Below are 23718 nucleotides of genomic sequence, written 5' to 3' on the forward strand. Positions count from 1 at the left end.
GACTTTTCATTTAGAAGCTGTCCATAATGCCCTCAGGAAATACTGCACTCACACTAACTTTGTACTTGAACTTTATTGGAGTTTATTATTCTGGGACTTTCCCAGCAATGTTCAGTCCTGAAAACTAAAACGTAGTTACCAGTATTACCCTTATCATATACTGATGTAATCCTGCAAATTCCATGATGACCTAGAACTGGACCAACCCATAGACAAAGCATTTCAACTTCCTATCCGAATATCCATAATTCAGGCGTTCAGAGGACTCAGCCCATGGTGTCCTGATGTTACTAGGTCACAGCTATGTGCATATTGCATATAAATTCTCTTAAGAGCAATGTTTCAATATGGAAATGCCACCATTACAGTTTGTCTGTGCGTTACATAGGGCGCACTAGGCTAAAGATGCTTTTGGGACTCTAAGAGATTTGTCAAGCGGGCACTGTGGAGAAGGAAAACTAAAGCTTTTTAGGCTGAGTTCACACGTGGCGTTTTTTTTCGCGTTTCCGCGGCGGTTTTAACCACGCGATTTTGCCGCGAAAACGCGAAAAATAAGCATCCCATGCATTCCTATGGGATTCCGCAATGCTGTGCTAATGCTGCGGTTTATACTGCGGCGGAATCGCTTCGCGGTAAAAACCGCAGCATGCTCATTAATTTGCGGAATCGCGGCGATCCCGCACCCATAGGAATGCATTGTTCCGCTTATTTCCCGCATGTGGCTGTGCACACCATGCGGAAAGTAAGCAGAACAATTGTGGATGGTATCCACGGTCCGGAGGAGAGAAGACTGTCCTCCAGGCTTTGGGTACCATATCCCTGTAAAAAATAGAATTTAAAAATAAAAAATATTGTTATTCTCACCCTCCGGTGTCCCGCGCAGCCTTCCTGCTTCTCTTCACGCTCTCGTTCCCAGTAGTCCTTTGCGAAAATGCTCGCGATGACGTCCCTTCTCGCGGGATCGCGAAGTCTCGCGGTCATTCGCGCGACGTCATCGCGGGCATTTTCGCAAAGGATTACTGGGAACGGATGCGCGGGAGGGTGAGAATAACACTATTTTTTATTTTTTTTTACATTCTATCTTTTACTACTGATGCTGCATAGGCGGCCTCAGTAGTAAAAAGTTGGTCACACTCGTCAAACACTATGTTTGACGAGTGTGACCATCCTGTCAATCAGTTCTCCAAGCGATGCTCCAGATCGCTTGGAAAACGCTAGCATTTTGCAAGCTAAATACGCTTGCAAAATGCTAGTTTTACCGCGGGAAAATCGCGGGAATTTAAAATGCGATTTTCCCGCGGACTGGAATTCCGGAATTCTCGCGGTAATTTCCGCGAGAGTTCCGGTACGTGTGCACTTAGCCTTACTAATTCTCAAACAGTATTACATAGTCATCTTGTCATGATCCAGTGTTGGATCTGGCGGTATTAAAAGCACAAAGTGAACTTTTTTTACTTTGGTTAAGTTCAAAGGTGTTTTGACTGTCCCCGGTGGTGGTGAGTGGTATCGCACTTTAGGTTTTTTGTGCACGTAATTAGGGATCAGGTGTGACAGCCTATAAAGGTGTGCTAGGGGTGTGCAATCACTGGCTGTGATATTGTGAGATTGTTTTCACTCTGGGGGAGAGCCTGGAGGAAGGATGGAGCTGGTGAGGAGTCCTGCGCAGCTTAGCCATAGGGGACGTGTTTCAGCTATGGTGTCTGGATGAAGGGCTGGCATGGCGTGGTGGGGTCGCAGTGATGGTGTCTGCATGGACTGGTGGAGTGGCGACTATGGAGAGTGGCACTCACCATGTGGGACTTGGCTGCTGAGCTGGACTCAAGCATGCTTGACTTCGTGTCAGAAGCTGAACTCATCCTTGGGACTCTGGTACTAAGCAGCTGCAACTGGTGGTGGACTCTGCTCCGAGGCTGCACTAAGGTGAAGGATCCTGTTATGGTGATGGATCCAGGTGGAGGAGAAGATGCACGCAGGTGGTGGGCTCTGTTGCTAGGAGCGTACGCAACAGAGCAAAGCTAAGTGATGTTTCCCCTGTATTGTCTCTTTCCCTCATGTGTGTTATTAGTGCAGTGGTGGGATTAGTTTCCGCACCGACCTATTCCCTAGTGAGGGTTTAGGTTCAGGGCGAGCTAGGGCGTTGAGGTACGCGTGAGGCGCCCGGTGCGAAACCGGCATAGGGAACGTTAGGAGTGCAGGGACACCTGCTCAGGGGAGCTTAGGACGTCTCCACGTCCCCCATTCCCTATTGCAGGGCCCACCATTGTTAAAGTTTCCCAGGTTCCCCCTTTATTATTTAAATTCGCCTTACTGGAGGCGGGGTTTCCAGAATTATCGTATAACGTGTAATACCTAAATTCGCCAGGTGGAGGCGGCGTATCCACCTGCACGTTTTATTATTTAAATGCGCCCCACTGGAGGCGGTGTTTCCAGGGTCACGTGTGTTATGGGTTCGCCTTGCGGAAACATCTGCGACCTGACACATGTGACCATGACACATCTATCCTACAATGTAATTGTATGTATGTGTGTATGATATATATATATATTGTGGTGTAGTGATCATTGTGTCCGCCAGGGGGCGCTGTGTGGGTGTCCCAGGATGAACGGATAGCCTTGTCCAGAGTGGTAACAGGAGCAGGGTGCTAAAGGATCGTTATGTATCTCAAGGTGGGTGGCCTTGGGGTGGAGGCTTGCTTATGTGCTGATCAACAGAGCTGATCTTTCGTTCCAATGTGTCAGGGAGAAGTCTCCAGGTAGCTGGTGAGACAGGCCCGACCAGTTACCTACAAACCCACCCAGGGGGTGTGTTTAAGAACGCTATTATAAAGTGTGTATGATTGTTTGAAGCACCTGTGATGAGGTCATAGCCATGTGACCCGGTGGGCATGGCTATGGACCATATAAGGTGGCCAGGGTAGGTCACATGGAGTTTATGGCTGCACGTGCCTGATAGTTCCCTGGAGGGAATGGACGTCTACAGCGTGGGGAAGCAGCCATGAGGTAAACCCAGAGAGGGGATATAGCTGGGAGGCTGAAGAGCCTGTGTATGGAACATTACATAACCTTTGTGACCACAGGCTTAACAGAGGGAAGCTCTGTCATGGACGCTATGCTGTTTTCTATTGCTTTGATGGTTTTGATGCATGAATAAACCGCATGGACTGTTATTATTTTATGGAAAACCCGTGCCGGATGTGGTTATTTGGGCTGCCAAGCGAGTATCCCCTACCCGAATGACAGCGCTACCTTACAATATATATATATATATATATATATATATATATATATATATTTAATATACACATATACATACTGTATATCAGATGTAACTAGGGATGGGCGCACCCGTTGATGTTTGGGTCCATCGGGTTCGGGCCATACCAGAGCTGTACTTTAACATGATCCCAAACCTGAACCTCATTCAAGTGAATGGTGGGCCTGAACATCCGTCGGTTATTACCCTGTCCTCTGTGTCACAGTATGGGAAACAGTGACTGGCTGTTACCTTACTGAACTCACCGCCAGTAACAGCCGCTGTGTATCGTGGTTCCCATGATGTCACACAGAGGACTCCGGCGGTGACCAGGTTAACACTGGTCAGGCGCCAGCTTATGACTATTACTGGCATCAACGTCTTCTGCTCTCGCTGATAGCCGCAAAAGCAGGAGACACTGATGAGAGTAATCATCAGCCGGCACTTGTGCATAGCGTTCGCTTTATTGCTATCCACAGACACCGGAGACAAAGAAGAACATTGACGTGGACTACTTAGGGATCATTTTATTAATAAATAGATGTACCAGGGATTGTGTGGGCGAGCCTTTAATCAAATAGTTTTTTTTTTATTCTGTGTGTTTATTTTTACTACTGTGTTAGTAATGGGGATGTCTGAAACCTCTCCATTACTAACCCCTAAAACAATTGCCTTATTTTTCGGACTATAAGACGCAGCTTACCGTAAGATGCACCTAGGTTTTAGAGAAGGAAAATATAAAAAAAAAATTGAAGCCGAAAATGTCATGGCACACTGTTATGGAGGGGGAGCGGCTGATGACACTGCTATAGGGCTAATATCCTCCATCCTAGTATATATGCCCCCTCATTCTGATATATATGTCCCCATCCAGGTAGATATGGCTCCCCATCCTGGTATACATGGCCCCTATCCACCATCCTGGTATACATATCCCCCATCCACCATCCTGGTATACATTGCCCCCATGCACCATCCTGGTATACATTGCCCCCATGCACCATCCTGGTACTCATGGCCTCCCCATGCTGGTACACATGGCCCCCATCCTGGTATACTTGGCCTCCCCATCCTGGTATATATGGCCCCCATCCACCACCCTGGTATATATGGCACCTATCCACCATCCTGGTATACATGTTAGCTGTACAATAAGGCTCAGCCCCTACTTTCTAACAATTTTGGAGGAAAAAAGTACTTCTTATAGTCCGAAAAATATGATACTCCGATTTCCACCACACCAGGGCAGTTGGGAAGAGCTGAGGCTAAGCACCAGAATGGCGTGTCACTTCTGGGGCAGCTGCAGGTAATATCTGTAGGTTGGGAATGGTCCAATAACCATGGGCATTTGTGCCCCAAAACCAGGAGTGGGTGGTTACTTTTCTATTATACTTTTCCTCTTATAGTTCCACTCCTGGTTTTGGCTTAGAAAAGCTGATGTAAAAAACTGACCAAATACTCAACGTATGCACATGGCCTTGTAGATAACTCGTCTGCTGATGTGTTAGTCGGCTGCTTTCTCATAGATAACACTGGAGCACTAGGACTAACGAGCGCTCCGATATATGGGAGAGTCTGCTGAGATGGCCGTTGGCCACACGATTGGCTAAGGCATCTAGGATCCAAACATGAACAGTTATATCATTTGTGCCTCTGAGTTATAATTTGTTTCTATGGAGTTATAACTGATCAGTATGGAAAATAAATCATGGTATGCAGAATGTTTTTCATTCACAAAGTTTAAAGGGAATCTGTCACCACATTTGACCTATGTAAACAATTAGTATGGGCATACAGGTAATAGGCTGCTGAGGAGAGTGATCCCTGTATGTCTCATATAAGATGTCTTGTTATTGAGAAATCATCTTTTATTGCTTTATGTAGATGATCTCTTCCAGGCTATTAAGGAGGACGATGCCTGGAAGATAACTCTGCCTCCAGAGCTTGTTTTACATGAAGGGGGAGTTACCAGTGTGATGTGTAATGGTTACCAGTGTAACGGCCGCTCTCTGCTATCATGATCTCACTGCAGAGATGTGTGTGATTATACCTTGACATCTGCAGCTTCCTCTCAGCTTTCATTTGACCAAAACAAGGAGAATGAGGGTTATAACATGGAGGACCGTGAAACCAAATACAACCAACAAAAAGCAAGGTCCTCCAATGAGGTACAAAGATATATTTTTATTCAATACATTGAATGATAAAAATTGACATGGCAACCATATAGAAATAGGATAGCAAAAAAAAACACATACACAATGGGTGACACACTACATAAAAAAATACTCTATGGCACATGAAGTAGCATATGGTAGAAAATTAAGACTGTGCAAAAAATACACAAAGTGCCTGATATCATGAGAATTTATCATATAATGTTTCATATATCCAAAGATGCAATGTAGTAAAAAAAAATGCATCACAAAATGTGCAAAAATTCATAAAGTGCTTAGTGCAAGAAATATGTAGATATATCTCATATTGCAACAGACACTGTACTTATACACAGTAATACATAACTTTTTATGTATAGAAAGATACAGCAATTAATCCATCATGAAAATTCTTGAACATAGTGATACATAACATACTGGCATTGCTGGGTTTCCTATAACTGATCTCCTTAGAAAGGAAAAAAAAAACTTTAAATTAAGTGCAATGATGTGAATAAATTGAAAAGGAGACCAGATATGGAAAAAAAAAATTCTCCATGGCTTTAAATAACAAACTAATAGAGATTATTTTTACCAAAGTGGAGTGTCACCCAGAGTCCCCTGACGCGCTTTTCGATGTACATCTTCCTCAGAAGGGGTGCTCAATCTCCCATTCCACAAGACCGCTCTTTTTATTCCTTAATGTGTGGCCAATCAACATAATACAAATTACCTGTGAAGTGCACGGCTCCCAACAACTGCATTGCGTTATACTCATTTCCTGTTTCCGGAAATGTGCCCCAGTAAAGACCGCCGTGTTCTAGATATTTAGACAGCGATACGCGATACCCGGAAGTGCGTCCCCACGGTCGTCCTGGCAACGGCTCCCCGTACGTTAAACAACAACCAGAAGTATAAGCGCCATTTTGGATCACCCATGATAAGAGGCATACTCAGTTGTCTAGGAGACAATACGTCACTCGGCACGTCAGTTTTGCATCCCATAGAGACGACCCACATTGTGCGGGACATTCACATCCCAACCTGCAAGATTCAACCCATCTTATGAAGGAACGTAAATGGGACAGACATAAATAAAGCCAGGATCCTAGTAGAAATCTTAATTAAACAAGTTCTTAACAGACTTCTGAGCCATAAAGCATTTCTCCCAATATAAAGCATATATAACACAAATGGCATTTAAAAAAAAAAAAAAGATTTTTTAATGACAAGAACGGGTGATGCATGCGGGCCCACATGCATCCTCCCTGTCATTCTGGTTATCAAATCATATCCATACAAAAACATATACATATATATAGACACAAGAATATTTTTATATTTTATATAAAATGCAAAATCTATATGTAAAAAAAAAAGTAAAGAATGTATACATAAAAAAATAATAAATAATAAAAAATAATGGTGAAATAATAACCATAAATGAAAAAAATAAAAAATAAATAAAAATAAAATATTACAATTCAAAAAAGGGGAGAAAATAAAATAGAAAATAAAAAATATAAAATAAAAAAGAATACAAAAGATACAAAAAATAAAAATAATGGACAAATACAAAATAAAAAATGAAAAATAAAAAAAATTAAAAGGGCCACATCCCGGAAAAATTTTTTTTAGGATATGTAGAAATGGAAGCACAAAAGTGCGACAGCACACAAAATGAGGAACCTATTTTATAGAAGATCCCAATGAAAGGGCATGGTGTATAATAATATATTACCATACAAATTAAAGTGAAGTAAATGGTGACCCAATAGGAAACAAAAAAGAATAGAAAATTGTGCAAAATGTAAAAAAAAGAGACCATGAACTACCATACGCCTATGGCGTACATGGGTACATAAATAAATAGATAGGAAGTGACAAGAATACAAAGAAAAATTACATTAATGTGAAAATGTGCTAACAAAAATGACATGTGAAAAAGAATAAAATGCCATAAAGATATGGCATATAAATACATCATACAATATGTGTGTTCACAAATATGGCATACAAAGATGCCAAGAAAAAATATATAAAGTGACAAAGTGTTGTCAAGTATAGCATACAAAGATGCCAAAAAAGAATATATATATTGACAAGGTGTGGTGAAGCTAAAGTGCAAGACAAAGATGCTGTCGATACCAACAGACATGACATATAAATATATGCCAAGAAAAATTATATAAAGTGACAGTGTTATCAAGTATAGCATACAAAGATGCCAAAAAAATATGTAAAGTGACAAAGTGTTGTGATATTGAAGTGCAAGACAAAAGTGCTGTTGATACCGACAGACATGACATATAAATATATCACGCAAATATATATAAACACACAACTATAACATACACAAATACCTAAAAAATATATCTATATATATCGGGAAAAACAAGATATTGTGAACAAAAGTGCGATAAAAACATTTAAAAATACACCAAGACAAAATGAGAAAACTTTTTATATTCTCATGAACAACAATCTCTAAATGACAAACAGGTGTGCATACATGCATGCCAACCAAAAAAACATACACACATGCACCACATACATATAAGCACACATGTATTCCAGCAATGCCAGATGGTGGAAACGCAAAAAAATTAAATATAAGAGATAATACTTGACTCAGAAAGAAACCGGGTTATAAAAGACCAGGATGAGAATTCCCAATCAGATTGCATGGTTAGATCATAGCGCAAATTCAGATCTTAATACACTTCTTTGATAATCTCCATTCACCAGCTGTTTAAGAGGGAGCCGAATATCCAAAAAACAAGACAAAAATTCCTAGTCCAGTAACATAGTTGGATCCTGGTGTGAATTCAGATCTTAATGCACTTCTTTAATAATCTCCATTCACCGGATGTCTTAGAGGGAGCCGAACATCCACAGGCAAAAAATGGAAACGTGTTACAAATGTCAACTTTCTGTAGCAAATTTTGGCTTTTCTGTAGCAGATAAAGTTGAATGAAGAGTAGTCAACACTAAGAGATGTACAAAAAAACACAATTAAAAACAGAAATAAAGACCAGTGAATAAAACCATTCACAAAAAGGGAGCATAGCTCAGGATTTCATTCAAACCCTTGGGACGCACCGTCTGCAGTCTTCAAATCCATTTTGATTCCAATTGTGAAAGGATTTTTCTGAGATCTCCACGATTGTCCATCATTACACAATCAATGCCGATAACTTTCAAAAGTTTAGAGTCACAATTATGTGCAGCTATAAAGTGCCTTGGGATTGGTTTTAATGTTTTACAATCGTCAACTTTATCAGCATTAATGATATCTAACACATGTTCACGGATCCTGATACGTAATCGCCTTGAGGTTAGACCCACATACATAAGGTTGCAGGGACATGTTGCAAGGTAAACAACTCCCTCTGTATTACACATGATATGTTTACTTATTTTGGATTCCTTTTTCCCATCGCTCGAATGAAAGATAGTACCACGTCTCATATTTGGGCATGCAAGGCATGAACCACATGGAAAGAACGCGTCTTTAGGGCCACTGGTGCCAAAGAAGTTTTTTGGTGGATCACCAATATAATTGCTCTTAACAAGATGATCTTTTAAGTTTCTGGCCCTTCTGTATGTAATTGATGGATGATCGGAAATGAAGTCATGAAGTATCGGATCCGTTGTTAAAAGTGGCCAAAATTTGCCCAATGCCTGTTTGATGTCGTACCAATGCTCATTATATTGAGATATAAATCTTACCTGTTCCTTCTCATTTTTTTTCTCCTTCCGCGGCTGTAATAGAGCGCTTCTTTCAGTACTCAAAGCTCTCCTTAAACCCTTCCTGACAGATCTTCCACTGTACTCCTTTTCAAAGAATCTCCGGGACAATTCACGTGACTGCAGGAAGAAAGAATTGGCATCAGAACAATTACGTTTTAACCTTAAGAATTGTCCTGTAGGAATATTATTAATTTGATGACTCGGGTGTGAAGAAGCATCATGCAGTAATGAATTAATTGCAGTGCTTTTCCTATGGATGCTTGTTTGTAAGCAATCCTTCTGATCCTTATAAAGCAGGATATCCAAAAATTCAACGGATTCCTGACTATATTTACTCGTCAAGTGAATATTGTAGTCATTCTTATTGAGTTCCAAAATGAATTCTTTCAAGTGACATTCAGAGCCCTGCCATAAAAAGAGAACATCGTCTGTTGTGAGTTCATTTTTCCCTTCACCAGTGAGGTCTGATGAACTCCCTCTTCTGGCGCAGGAAGTTAGTGAGGCTGATTACCAAACAGCTGAGCAGGTAGATGATGACTGGGTCACAGGAACTGATGACTGGATATAAGGCAGCCGACGCCCTGCTGCCTTGCCGGTGATTTTCCTGCTGGATTCTTGGAGACCAGTCTGATTTCTGCTTCTCAAAGCTAAGTTTTTCTGTGCCTTTTGTACACTTTAGTTCTGGTTTTGTTTGCCTTGTTTTTTGGAGTTCAGCCATCCCCAGCCGGGGGTGAGCTGAATTCCATTTTTGTCTCTGATCTGTTGATCTCTGGCTCTGTCTTCAGAATATACCTGAGTGCTGATATAGTCTTTTTGAAGCCTAGCGACTTCAGGGCCTGTTTTTCCTATCAGTCTGTTCATTTTTGGATAGGGTTTTTGCGGATTGCAGACAGCAGCTTTTCTATCCTGTCCTATTTAGTTAGCTTGGGCCCCATCATTTGCTCAACCTATCTTTCTATCTGTGTTAGTGTTTTTCATCTTGCTTCACAGTCATTATATGTTGGGGGCTGCCTATTGTTTTGGGGTCTGCTCTGGGGCAGTTTTGATTTCCCCTTTCTGTCTTTAGGCTAATTTAGTTCTCCGGCTGTGATCGAGGGGTCTAGGGCACCGTAGGAACCCCCCACGGCTTCTGCTAGTTGTTGTGGATAGGTTCAGGGGTCTGCAATCCGATAGCTTCCAACTTCTGGTTTTCTGGACTTAGCTATTATTTTTGTTTTTTCCTCCTTCTGTGACTCATCCATAACAATCGTCTATAAATCTTGTCCAGATCAACACCTTCTCAGAGTGTTTGATGGGGTTAGCCAAGAAGCATTCCCGCTCCCTCAGCCTCAGGAAAAGGTTCGCATAGGAGGGCGCAAAGGCTGCTTCCATGGCCGTTCCCTGGAGCTGTAGGTAGTGAACTCCCCTAAAAAGGAAAAAAATTATGTTTGAGGCTGAAATCCAAAGCTTCAAGTAAAAATTCTCTAAGTTGAGTCTCCATGTCCGTGGTGGAGAGGAAAAAAGCAACTGCCCCTATTCCATCTGTATGTCTAATGGACGTGTAAAGTGCTTCCACGTCCATAGACACCAACCACATATCAGATTCTAGGTATATACCCTCAAACCTACGTATGCAATTAGTGGAATCTTTAAGGAAAGAAAGTAGAGTCTCCACTAAAGATTTAAGATGCCAATCCAAAAATTTGCATAAAGGTTCACATAGACTCTCATTACCAGAGACTATTGGTCTCCCAGGGGGATTAACCTCACTTTTATGTACCTTAGGAAGTAGATACAGACACGGTGTCCTAGGATAATCAACTGTCAAGAAATCCTTCTCTTGTTTGCTGATGACACCATTCTCGAAGGCCCTCATTAAAATTTTCTGCAACAAAGCACGAAAGGAATTAGTCGGATTATAAGTAAGTTTCTTATAACATTCTGCGTTGAGCAGTTGTCTCAGGGCCTCCTTTTCATACATAGTTGTTGGCCAAATGACCACGTTGCCACCCTTATCCGCTGGTTTAATTAGGGCCCCTTCAATTCCCTAAGTTCCTTAAGGGCTTGGTGTTGGTCATTATTATGATTGTCCTTACCCAACTTATTCGATATCCTAGAGAATTCTTCTGACACCAACTTTACAAAAAGTTTGATGTTAGGATATAGATTTAGTGGCGGAAACTTCGTAAATTTGGGTCTAAAGGGTCGCATTACCTTACCTGTTGCCCCTTGGTCACCATTTTCCAATTCCAATTCTTCCAGAATTTCAATGGCCTGTAGTTCTCTTTCAGTCCAATCAGTTTCCCCTGAATTCGATTTACCAAAAATCCTCTTAAAAACCAATTTTCTTGCAAACAGATTTAGGTCAATCAACGCTGTAAACAGAATCAATTTTTTCAGAGGGAGAAAAAGTGAGTCCCGAGCTCCACACATCAATTTGCATAGGAGAAAGTGGTGTATTAGATTAATTATCTGTAATTTGTTGGTTTCCCTTCCTACTTAAGCCCCCGTTACACATAGCGATATCGCTAGCAATATCGCTGTAACGTCACTGATTTTGTGACGCAGCAGCGATATTGCTAGCGATATCGCTATGTCTGATAATTACCTCCGACCGGCTCCCCCGTTGCTCATCGCTGGTCGCGCGAGAACATCCTGGATCATTTCTTGTCGGGCGCTTCCTGTGGCGCCGACGAGCGACGCGTGGACACGGGCGGGAGGACGTCAGGATCGCCTCGTCTGACAGGTAAGTAACGACCCCAGACCCCTGCTATGTCGCTGGTGAGATCTGCCTGTGTGGCAGCTCACTAGCGACCACTTACCAATGCACCAGCGATCCATATCGTCGGGATCGCTGGTGCATCGCGAAGTGTAACGGTACCCTAACTCCCCGATCCCTTTGTGTAGAATATCTCTGTTCTCTATAGGGGGCTCCTTTTCTATTACCTCTTAAATCATAGGGCTGTGTCCAATTTGGTTTTTCCCTCTGTCTCATGTCAGAAGAGATTGAAGATGTTGAAGAGGAGACAGATGGTGCTCGATCTCTTCTAGATCCATCATTCCACTTGTAAACTTTAGAATTCTGATAATCCTGTGAATCACGCTTAAATTTACTAGTTTTCATTTCTTGAATTTCCGTTTCCCATGTAGTAAAAGATTGATCCATCTCTTTCTTAAAGGTATCCAGTTGGTTAATAGAAAGAGTTTCTTTTAATTTCTTGTGTATTTCTTCAATTTAGATCTCAATCATATCCAAACTCCGCTTATCATGACCAATCAATAGTTCGATCATCGAACGTGAACAGATATTACAAGCCTCCTCCCATTTCTGACGAAAATTGGGGTCTTCAACCAAAAATGCTGGTGTATTGTGTCAACCATTGTGTATGTGTTTTTTTTTGCTATCCTATTTCTATATGGTTGCCATGTCAATTTTTATCATTCAATGTATTGAATAAAAATATATCTTTGTACCTCATTGGAGGACCTTGCTTTTTGTTGGTTGTATTTGCTCTCAGCTTCCATGTCAGAGGCAGACAGGTTGCAAAATTCTTTGTCTATTTGTCTCCAGACAAATGGATGGCTTTACTGGGAGAAATCACTGCCAGACAGGTATCTGGAATGTTATTACACTGAACCCATTCTAGAGAATAGCCATCTTTGTCATCCAAGTTGTACCTTTCTGTTCTGGCTTAAAGGGAATCTGTCACCCTATTTTTCGCCTATCAGCTGCCGGCACTGACATGAGGGGCTTATCTACAGCATTCTGTAATTCTGTAGATAAGCCCCCGATGTAACCTGAAAGATAAGAAAAATGAGTTAGATTATACTCACCCAGGGGCGGTCCGGTTTTGGTCCGATGGGTGTCACGGTCCGACGCCTCCCATCTTCAACCGGTGACGTCTTCTTCTTTGCTGCCTGTCGTGGCTCCTGCGCAGGCTCATTGCTCTGCCCTGTTGAGGGCAGAGCAGAATACTGCAGTGCGCAGGCACCGGACCTCTGCCGGTGCCTGCGCACTGCAGGACTCTGCTCTGCCCTCAACAGGGCAGAGCAGTGCGCCTGCGCAGGAGCCAAGACGGGAAGGAAAGAAGACGTCACCGTTAGAAGATGGGAGGCGCCGGACCGGACCCGGAACGCCCCTGGGTGAGTATAATATAACTCATTTTTCTTATATTTTAGATTACATCGGGGGCTTATCTACAGCATTACAGAATGCTGTAGATAAGCCCCTGATGTCAGTGCCGGCAGTTGATAGGCGAAAAATAGGGTGACAGATTCCCTTTAAAGAGGAGAGTCCTGAGTGGGGGAACCTTTTGTACAATGTCTATAAAATAGGAAGTGACCATCTAAAATGGTGTTGTCTTCTTTCTGCATGGTGCCAATAAATAAATAAAAATACTTAAATTCTTCAGTCATATTATTAACTATTCTGTTCTGCCATTCTTTCCTGTCTGTTTTCCTAAATGATCTCTGTACCCTGTCGGTGCTTCTGTCGAGTGCTCCAGGAACCTTTGAGAACAGCTGATTTTTACCAGCTTGCAGTACAATCACAATGTAACTTGTGACATCTTACAAATACCGTTTATTTTTTCACTTTGTTTTAGGAAATGGCAAAAATCTTAAACCATCCCCGGGTGTATGCGTTTCTTCACATCCCAGTGCAGTCTGCCTCAGACAGTGTGCTTATGGACATGAAGAGAGAATACTGCGTAGCAGACTTCAAAAGAGTGGTGGATTTCTTGAAAGCGAGGTATGTTTACTTGTGTGCTGAGCGAGATTAGCAGCACTTTCTTCCACCACATCTGAAGGGTAACTTATTCCTATCACTGCAGAAAAAATTGAAATGCATCTTCAAGGTTCTTAAATTCCATGGAACAAAGCAATCGTGCGTCTTTTCACATTCTACTCTAAATGAGCTTATTTACCCTGTAGTCCGTAAATAAGTACCGTATATACTCGAGTATAAGCCAAGGACCTAATTTTACCACAAAAAACTGAGAAAACTTAATGATCTTAGTATAAGCCTAGGGTGGGAAATGCAGCAGCTACTGGTACATTTAAAAAATAAAAATAGATACCAACAAAATTACATTAATTGAGACATGAGTCCCATAAGATGCTCCATAGGAAATACGCCCTATATAATGCTCCATAAAGTTGATGATGGGCGCCCCATAAGATGCTCCATACAAAAATATGCCCCATATAATGTTGCATAAAATTGTTGATTGCACAATAAGATGCTCCATACAAAAATATGCCCCATATAATGCTCTGTAAAATTGATGATGGCCCCATAAGATGCTCCATACAAAAATATTCCCCATATAATGCTGCATAAAGATGATGATGACCCCATAAAATTCTCATATAACGCTCAATAATGCAGTTTATGCTGATTATATACCCTATATTGCTGCTGCAATAAAAAAAAATGACATACTCACCTCTCGTCGCTGGCCATTGCTCATCAGCTTCGTCGGCTGTCGGCAGTGACTTCAGGCAGAGGGAGCACACTAATCACGTAATTGCGCCCTTTGACCTGAACGTCACAGCCAGAGGACGCAGAAGACACAGCGTGGAGATGGAATGAGGAGAGGTACCGGGGGGCCTGAGCAAGCGGCGGCACAGGCACCTGGCCCCCATAGTTTGCCGTTGTTCCTGCCTCCTCAGGACCCCGGCACTTGTCCCGGTGCCAAGCCGACCACCGGCCCTGTCAGCAGCCACTAGAATACTTACCGAGGCTGCAGGGGAGCGCGTAGATGATTCGGAGACACCAGGAACAACCACACTGCCTCAGAGAACAGGTATGTGGGACCGTGACTCCTGTATAAGCCGAGGAGGGTATTTTTCTGCAAAAAAAAGGTGCTGAAAAACTCAGGTTGTACACGAGTATATACGGTGAGTAGTAATAGTACATGTAAATATCATGGGGAACGTGATACTATTTTGATCAAAAAAAGCATAAAAATCATCCCTCCACGACAAGTTGTACCCAGTCGGGATGTCCTATCTTGTCTCTTATATTAAAACCTCAATGTGTCTCCACCGACTTCAATGTAGATGAGGGCAGAGCAGGACATGGACCAGACTATTCAGACACCTCCCCATGGGAAGCTTTATAGTGTCACGCCAGCCGCTGTATCTGCCCCCGCTGCCTCTGCCGCCACTCTCGCTGCAACTGCTGCCCCCGCTATCGTGCCTGCACCACTCGCCGTGCCCCGACGCGCTCACCTCTCCCGGCGCGCACCCAGAGTGGGCACGCGTCACCCAGCTCCCTCACTTCCGGTCCTGCGGCCGCCTTCTGTCTCCCGTCGGGTACGCATGCGCCCCTCGCACCGCAGACCCTGTGGCACACTGTCTCCTGGCTGAACCGCTCATCCCTTTTCCTCCATGATCCTGGAGGACCCTGACCCGGAAGTCCTGCAGCGAGCGCCCTATATCAGGTAGCCTCGCCCCCTGCTCTGTGCCTGACTATCATTTGTGTTTTCACGTTTGTTTCTGGCCCACGCTTCCCTGCGTTCTCCTGCCTTGCGTTCCGTCCTGTACCTGAGCGCAGTCGTACCTCTTATTGTTCTCCCCTTGTGACCTCCTTGTGTTTCTTTCTAGTGCCCTGGCACTCAGCTTCTGAATAGATGCAGTTGTATTTAATGCAGCCAAATTAAACAACAAAAACGTTTCGGCCTCATGTGGCCTTCATCAGTTAGCAGACTGCTCAGAGATAGGAAAAGATCTTGTTTAATGAAACAGGTAGGGGATTATATCCCATATAAATGCAGCCGCTGGTAAGTAGCAATATATGTGGGCTCAATGCTGCACAGCGTCCTTACAGATGTCTGAGGATTGTGCACGTGCTGCCTGCAGTGACACGGTATCCACCGTTCGTTGACGGCCCACGAACGGTGGTACCGTGTCACTGCAGGCAGCACGCGCACAATCCTTAGACCTATGTAAGGACGCTATGCCGCATTGCGCCCACATATATTGCTACTTACCAGCGGCCGCATTTATATACTTACCAGGGCGCATCATTGTCGGCATCGCTCGTGTGTCGTTGAAGAGATCTGCCTGTTTGGCAGCTTACTAGCGACCATGTAGCGGCGCACCTGCGATCCCGACAACGATACGACCTGTTAGGGATCGTTGGTGCGTCGCTACATGGTCGCTATGTGAAACGGGACCTTAAGAATAATGTTCCAGTTTACTTTCTTTATCTATCTTCTGTCATTCTCCTACTGTACATAGTGTACAGCTTGTTTTTAATGAACACCACCACCAGAGCTGGCCCAATGTGAGCTGTAGTTACTTTCCAGGGGAAGAGTTAACTCTTAAGATCCCTGTCAGCTCTCTCCAGTCCATTGATTTCTATAAAGTAGTTAGCTGCTCACCTGTTCCCTCTCAGTTCCTGGCCAAAGTTGGTTAGTATTTTGATAGATTACCAGAGTAAAGGTGGTCTTACGCTTTAGTTAAAGTGGTATTCCCATCTCCAAGATCCTATGCCAATATGAAGTTAGTGTAACATAGCAACATAGTTTTGAAGGCTGAAGGAAAACCTTATGTCCCTCTAGTTCAGCCTATTTTTAGTGCAGCTGTTCTGCATTGTTGATCCTGGGGAAGGCAAAAAACCCACAGAGTAGAAGCCAATTTTCTCCGTAGGGAAAAAAATTCCTTCCCCTAAGCTGGGTCAACCATCTACCTTATAATATTATGTTACTCGTTACCTTCTATACTGTTACTCACAAGAAAAGCATCCATTCCTTTCTTAAATTCATTCAGTGAGTTGGCCATCACCACTTCCTCAGGAAGAGAATTCCAGAGCCTCACTGCTCTTACCCTCTTCTATACTGGTGCAGAAATTGTCTTTCCTCCAAACGAAGAGAATGCCCCCTTGTTCTTGTCACAGTCCTTGGTACACACAGTTCATTGGAGAGATCTCTGTATTGCCCTCTGATATACTTGCACATTTATTAAGTCTCCCCTAAGTCTTCTCTTTTCTAGAGTAAATAGACCTTGCACATTTATTAAGTCTCCCCTAAGTCTTCTCTTTTCTAGAGTAAATAGACCTAATTTTGATAACCTTTCTTGGTATTGTAGTGAACCAACTCCATTTATCATTTTAGTAGCTCGCCTTTGAACCCTTTCAAGTTCAATAATGTCTTTCTTTTTTTTTTTTATGTTCAATCTATTTTATTGAGCATTTTACAAACAAAGAATATGTTATATGCAAACAGATAATATATAGAATCATAGAAAATATCTAGTATTCAAAAATGATAATACAACCATCTATCAGTAAATCAAACAAATAATGTCTTTCTTGAGCACCGGAGTCCAAAATTGCACACAATACTCCAAGAGTGGTCTGACGAGTGATTTGTACAGAGGGAGAATTATGGTTTCATCTCGTGTCCCCAGACCTCTTCTAATGCGTCCCATGACCCTATTTGCTTTGGTGGCAGCTGCCTGACACTGGGCACTCCAATTTAGCTTCTTATTGACTAAGATGCCTAAGTCTTTTTCCATGTCTGATTTCCCCAGCAGTTTCCCATTTAGTAAGTAATTGTAGCATCTGTTTCTCCTTCCCATGTGCATAACCTTACACTTATCTGTGTTAAACCTCATTTGCCATTTTTCAGCCCAATTCTCCAATTTACTCAAATCTGTCTGTAGTTGCAAACTGTCCTCCTTTGTGTTAACTACCTTACATAGTTTTGTATCATCTGCAAATACTGATATTTTACTGTGTAAGGCTAGTTTCACACTTGCTTTTTTTTGCAGCGCGTTTTTCCCGCAAAAAAAGCATTGAAAAAACGCATACAAAAGCATACAACTGCTGCGTTTTTTTCAAGCATTTTTATGAGCATGCATGAAAAAAACGCAGCGTTTGTATGCGTTTTTAGTGCGTTTTTACCGCGTTTGCATTTTTTTCCAACATTAGGTGGCCCCTCACACTAACCCAAACCATGACTTTACTAACCCTGACCCTAACCCTAACCCTGACCCTAACCCTTAACCAAATCATACTTAACCCTAACCCAAACCCTAACTAACCCTAACCCTGACCCTAACCCTAACCCTAACCCTTAACCAAATCATACTTAACCCTAACCCAAACCCTAACCCTGACCCTAACCCTGACCCTAACCCTGACCCTAACCCTTAACCAAACCATACTTAACCCTAATCCTGACCCTAACCCTGACCCTAACCCTTAACAAAACCATACTTAACCCTAACCCTGACCATAACCCTAACCCTGACCCTAACCCTAACCCTTAACCAAACCATACTTAACCCTAATCCTGACCCTAACCCTGACCCTAACCCTTAACAAAACCATACTTAACCCTAACCCTGACCCTAACCCTGACCCTAACCCTTAACCAAACCATACTTAACCCTAATCCTGACCCTAACCCTGACCCTAACCCTTAACCAAACCATACTTAACCCTAACCCTGACCCAAACCCCAACCCTGACCCTAACCCTAACCCTAAACCCCCTTAACTAACCCTAACTCTAACCCAAACCCCTAAATTCCATGGTTAAAAAAAAAAACCGCATATGCAAAAAAACGCATACATGAGCATGCCAGTGCGCACATATGCGCATCCATAGGCTATAATGGCCATTTTTAGCGCAAAACGTGCGCATATGTGCGCATGCGCTTTTTTGCAGGGCCAAAAAATGCAACATGCTGCTTCTGGAAAATACAAACGCACACCCCAAAAAAACGCAGCGCATGAAAATCGCATACATGCGCTTACAAGCGCGCAGGTATGCGCACCCATGTTAAATATAGGGGAAAAAACGCATGCGCACATATGCGTTTTTTTCCAGCGCTAAAAAACGCAAATGTGAAACCAGCCTAAGCCATCCACTAGATCATTAATAAATATATTAAATAGTAGGGGGCCCAATACAGAACCCTGTGGTACCCCACTAGTACCCCTGGCCCAATCTGAGTACGCCCCATTAATAACCACTCTTTGTTTTCCATCACTAAGCCAGCTACCTACCTATCTACACACATTTTCCACTAGCCCAAGCTTTCTCATCTTACTTACCAATCTTTTATGTGGGACAGTGTCAAATGCTTTAGAGAAGTCGATATAAATGACATCCAATGATTCTCCTTGGTCCATTTGAGAGCTTACATCCTCATAGAAGCTGATCAGGTTAGTTTGACAGGAGCCATCCTTCATAAATCCATGTTGATATGGAGTTAAACTTTTATTATTTATGTAATAATTATAATATTAGCAAATACCTCCAATTAAAAATGTAGTATAGTTTTTTCTGATTTGCTATGTCTATTTGCTCATGTGCAGGCATTGCAGGACCTTAGGTATCCATGGTTACGGCCACCATGGATACCGAAGGTTCTGCAATGCCTGCACATGCGGAAAGAGACAAAACGAATCATAAAAACTATATTATATTTCTAATTGGAGGTATTTGCTAATATTATCATACCTACTACATATTGGCATATGATCTTGGAGATTGGAATACCCATTTAAGTGTCTGGCTGGACTACACAATTCTCTAATTGTGTGTAGTGGTGTTCAGACTCTCCACTCAATAGCAGATATCAGGGGAAAAAGGTTTTGAAACTTTAGGTTTTATTAACATGCAAGTTTTTTTCTTAAGGAAGATAACCCACCACTAGAGGTGTTGGCGGTTTACTCCATTCCTCCTAAGAACAAATGCATAGTCCACTAAGCCTAGTGAGCATTTATATAGGGGAATCAAGAGATCGTAATACGAAACAGCACTGCTGCTTGGAGCAAACTGCTTAATGGGAATCTGTCACCCTTTTTTTCGGCTTGCAGTTGCCGGCATAGACATCGGGGGCTTATCTACAGCATTCTGTAGTGCTGTAGATAAGCCCCCGATGTAACCTGAAAGATAAGAAAAACACGTTATATTATACTCACCGGGGTGGGCAGTCCGGTCCGGTGGGCGTTGCGGTCCGGTCCCACGCCTCCCTTCTTCATGCAATGACATCCTCTTCTCCCGTCCTGTAATGGCTGCGGCGCAAGCGCACTGCTGTGCCCTGTTGAGGGCAGAGCAGAGTCCTGCAGGCGTCGGGAGAGGTCCGGCGCCTGCGCACTGCAGAATTCTGCTCTGCCCTCAACAGGGCAGAGCAGTGCGCCTGTGCCGGAGCCATTACAGGACAGGAGAAGAGGATGTCATTGCATGAAGAAGGGAGGCGTCGGACCGGACCGCCCACCCCGGTGAGTATAATATAACGTGTTTTTCTTATCTTTCAGGTTACATCGGAGGCTTATCTACAGCACTACAGAATGCTGTAGATAAGCCCCCGATGTCTATGCCGGCAGCTGCAAGCCGAAAAAAAGGGTGACAGATTCCCTTTAAGTCCCATCCTGTGACTGCTATAGTGATCTGAGGAATGGTGCATCTGACACAAACAACATTAGCAAACTGCATGAATGTTGGTCCCAGATACAATTAAATGTACTTTTTCAAAACCTGTAGGGTATGTGCACTCAAAAATTTTTTGATGCCGGCGTACTTGCATAGTTTGTGAGTCAGAAGATGCCGGTGGTGTTTCTCCTGAAGTGTGTTCTTTATTGACTTTTAAGTCATTTTTGCTGCCCACATCTTTTATTTTTTTCTTTAATTTTACATAAAAAAATAGTATAGGCTTCCAAGCGGAAGCCACCTGAAGAATGGTCGAGTCACTTCTCTTAGTCGCTTCACATCCTTCGAAGCCTGAAGTCTTTAGATTGAACATATGCCTAGCAAGTCGTTATAACATTGCAGTGCAGATAATGGTTTTGGTTTTTTTTTACTTTTTTTTAGTGTTTTTTTTTTCAAGCTGGTTCTAAGCAGAAGATACTATGAGCACTTACCCTTAAACCTCTTTAGAAATCCATGCTGATAGTGTGGATCAGGGGAAGTGCAGGAGCGTCAAATGAGGCAGCCACAATCTAGAGATTGAAACCTGATTATATTACCATCGTATGAAACCATCCTAACATTTGTGATTAGCGTTTGATACTGCAAGAAGCCACAGACAGAATCAAAAGTTATGAAGTCTCCTGAAAGGAGCTCAGAAGGTTGGCTTGTTATCGGCTGGGTGTTCGGATCATTTGTGTATCTACAGAGGTGCCCTAACACCCGCCCGTCGTGAGTAACAGTCCATTATGAGACCTTATTTAGCACTCTGAATACAGCACAATATTTAGCGATAAACTGTGGCTGTGTTATGACGACAGATTCTGCTATGCTTTATTGTCTCTCACATGTATAATGGCAGAGCACAATTATTAGATTTCGCCTGACACCTCGTCACTTAAAGGCATAGGGTGGGGTTCACCCCTAGTGAATTACTGTTCTGCTCCTCCTCACTTATCAGCCATTATACAAATGATACCCTCTGATTCCTGCGACACACAATCTGTCAATGTACCTGCTTCTCATCTATCTCTCCGCCTGTCGGCCACTTATCCACATGTTTTCATGTAGTGGTGCCAGGCTGTGAGCTAATCATTACAAAGATAGCCAATGTGTAAATATCTGCTTTGTCGAGCAAAAAACTCCTATGATGTAAGAAGATTGTGGACACTGATGAATTATGCAGCCTCTGAGCTGAACACATTTGGCTAATATTATCTTTGGGAATTGAGACATGCACATAATTAGTAAACCAAAGGAACATAAAGAACGCTTAAGTCATAATGTAAAATGATAAATATGATGAATAATTAACATACATCCAGACAAAAAATGTGTTCGAGAAACTGCTGCAAACTGATAAAATGTAGAAACCATCTTGTAGAAGTAAGTACAATGAGCACAGAGCAGTGACGAATCCCGTTTCAAGAAGACCTGTCACCAGGTCAAAAAGTGGACAGTTTTGCTCATAATTTATTCCTACTACACCTATGAGTATTCTCTTTTTTATTTATTTTCTTTTAAGTCGGCCATAGGGTCCAGAGATATGGGCCTTCATATTTAATGCTTTTTATGGTCTTTACCAGAGGAGTATGGCTCACAGAGCTACCTAAAGGAAGTCCCACGGTGAATCCTATCAGCACTGCCTTATTGGTTAAGACCATGACAATTATCACTAAAAAATATTCTGGGTGGGTGTGGGTGAAGCACCATCTTTGCTTGCGTTTGATAAATAAAGCCACCGGATTATCCAATGCTGTTGGGGTGATCAACTCTCCATGTAACTATCAAACATGGATCAAAGATGATATAACTTCCAGTATGTTAACATTTTGATCACAAAATATTTTCACGGTAGATTGATACTTTGTTGTTGTGTTGCTGACTACTGGACTGAGACAACCTGGCATTTATTCTGCAGTGTTCATGAATTTCCTGCAAAGATTGTCTAATTACCTGACCAGAAACAATATGAAATGCAGCACCACAACAGTAATAAATCAATATTGCAAAGATGAGGAATGAAGAAACCAAATTGTTCCAGTGGGTTGGATAGGAAAGTTCTACACATTCCTCTTGGCGTAAACCACAGTAGTCCCAAAAACTGTCATACAATGCAAGACACTTCAATAAATATATTAGTACCCACAAGCAGGGAGAAATGGTGTAGAATCCCAGGATATGAAGAGATTCATATAACAATTAAAATATAACAATTGTATTGAAAAATACATTATATATTGTGACAAAGTCACAGGCAAAGTTCTGAAGGGGAGATATGTCTCACTGCGGTTGTTAACTTCAGTGATATGAACCTAGGAAAACGCTCCAGCACACTATGTGCTGAGAGGGGTTAATCGGACATGTTTAGTGCTAGATTGAGTGAACAGCTGTAGATTGGGTGGGAGGCTGTTCACCATATCTTAATCCCAGTGTGGAGTGCAGAGGATAAGTGTGCACAGCCTTCTGGCTCATTGTGGGGTGTGGCTGGAGGTGCAATTTCCAGAGCTGTGTTTTCATGATAAGGAAAGCTGAACTTTTTGTTGTTTGTTCCTGAGCGGGTGAATTCCCGCAGCAACACGGACTGTGCCAATTACACTTCTGTCAAATCAACTTGTCAAGTTATGAAGCAACACCGATTGTGAATCACTTTCTCCTGTTGTTGTGCAAATGGCATAGACAGCAGGTAGAAATGATAGGCAATTAGCAAGACAACACCTATAAAGAAGTGATTCTGAAAAGGGTAACTATAGACCATTTCTCTGTTTTCATCCTTTTTGGCTGTTGTTTTGGTCACTTTTGAATTTTGTCATTGCTCTCACCCTTACAGTAGCATGAGGCAGTGTGTACAACCCACAGAAGTTGCTCAGGTAGTGCTGCTCATCCAGGATGGCACATCAATGCGAGCTATTGCAAGAAGTGTAGCAGTGTCTGTCAGCACAGTGTCCAGAGAATGGAAAAGATACCAGGAGACAGACCAGTATACCAGGAGACGTGGAGGCATACAACAACCCAGCAGCAAGACCGTTACCTCCTTCTTTGTGCAAGGAGTAACAAAAGGAGCAGTGCAAGAGACCTGCAAAATGACATCCATAAGGCCACTAACATCCATGTGTCTGATCAAACTGTCAGAAACAGACTCTATGATGGTG

General features: G+C 42.6%; 1 protein-coding gene across 4 annotated transcripts in view; it reads left to right on the forward strand.

Annotated features, from left to right (window-relative positions):
* Positions 1-23718, forward strand: part of CDKAL1 (CDKAL1 threonylcarbamoyladenosine tRNA methylthiotransferase) — a 1068031-nt gene that overhangs the window by 607854 nt on the left and 436459 nt on the right. For all 4 annotated transcript variants that reach the window (XM_073566117.1, XM_073566115.1, XM_073566114.1 and 1 more), the window contains exon 11: positions 13746-13891. In XM_073566117.1, the coding sequence (XP_073422218.1) occupies positions 13746-13891 (146 nt within the window). The remainder of the gene's footprint in view (positions 1-13745; positions 13892-23718) is intronic.

Source organism: Dendrobates tinctorius, unplaced genomic scaffold (genome assembly GCF_039654945.1).
Source record: "Dendrobates tinctorius isolate UK_male_01 unplaced genomic scaffold, ASM3965494v1 ptg000004l, whole genome shotgun sequence".
Taxonomy (NCBI): Eukaryota; Metazoa; Chordata; class Amphibia; order Anura; family Dendrobatidae; genus Dendrobates; species Dendrobates tinctorius.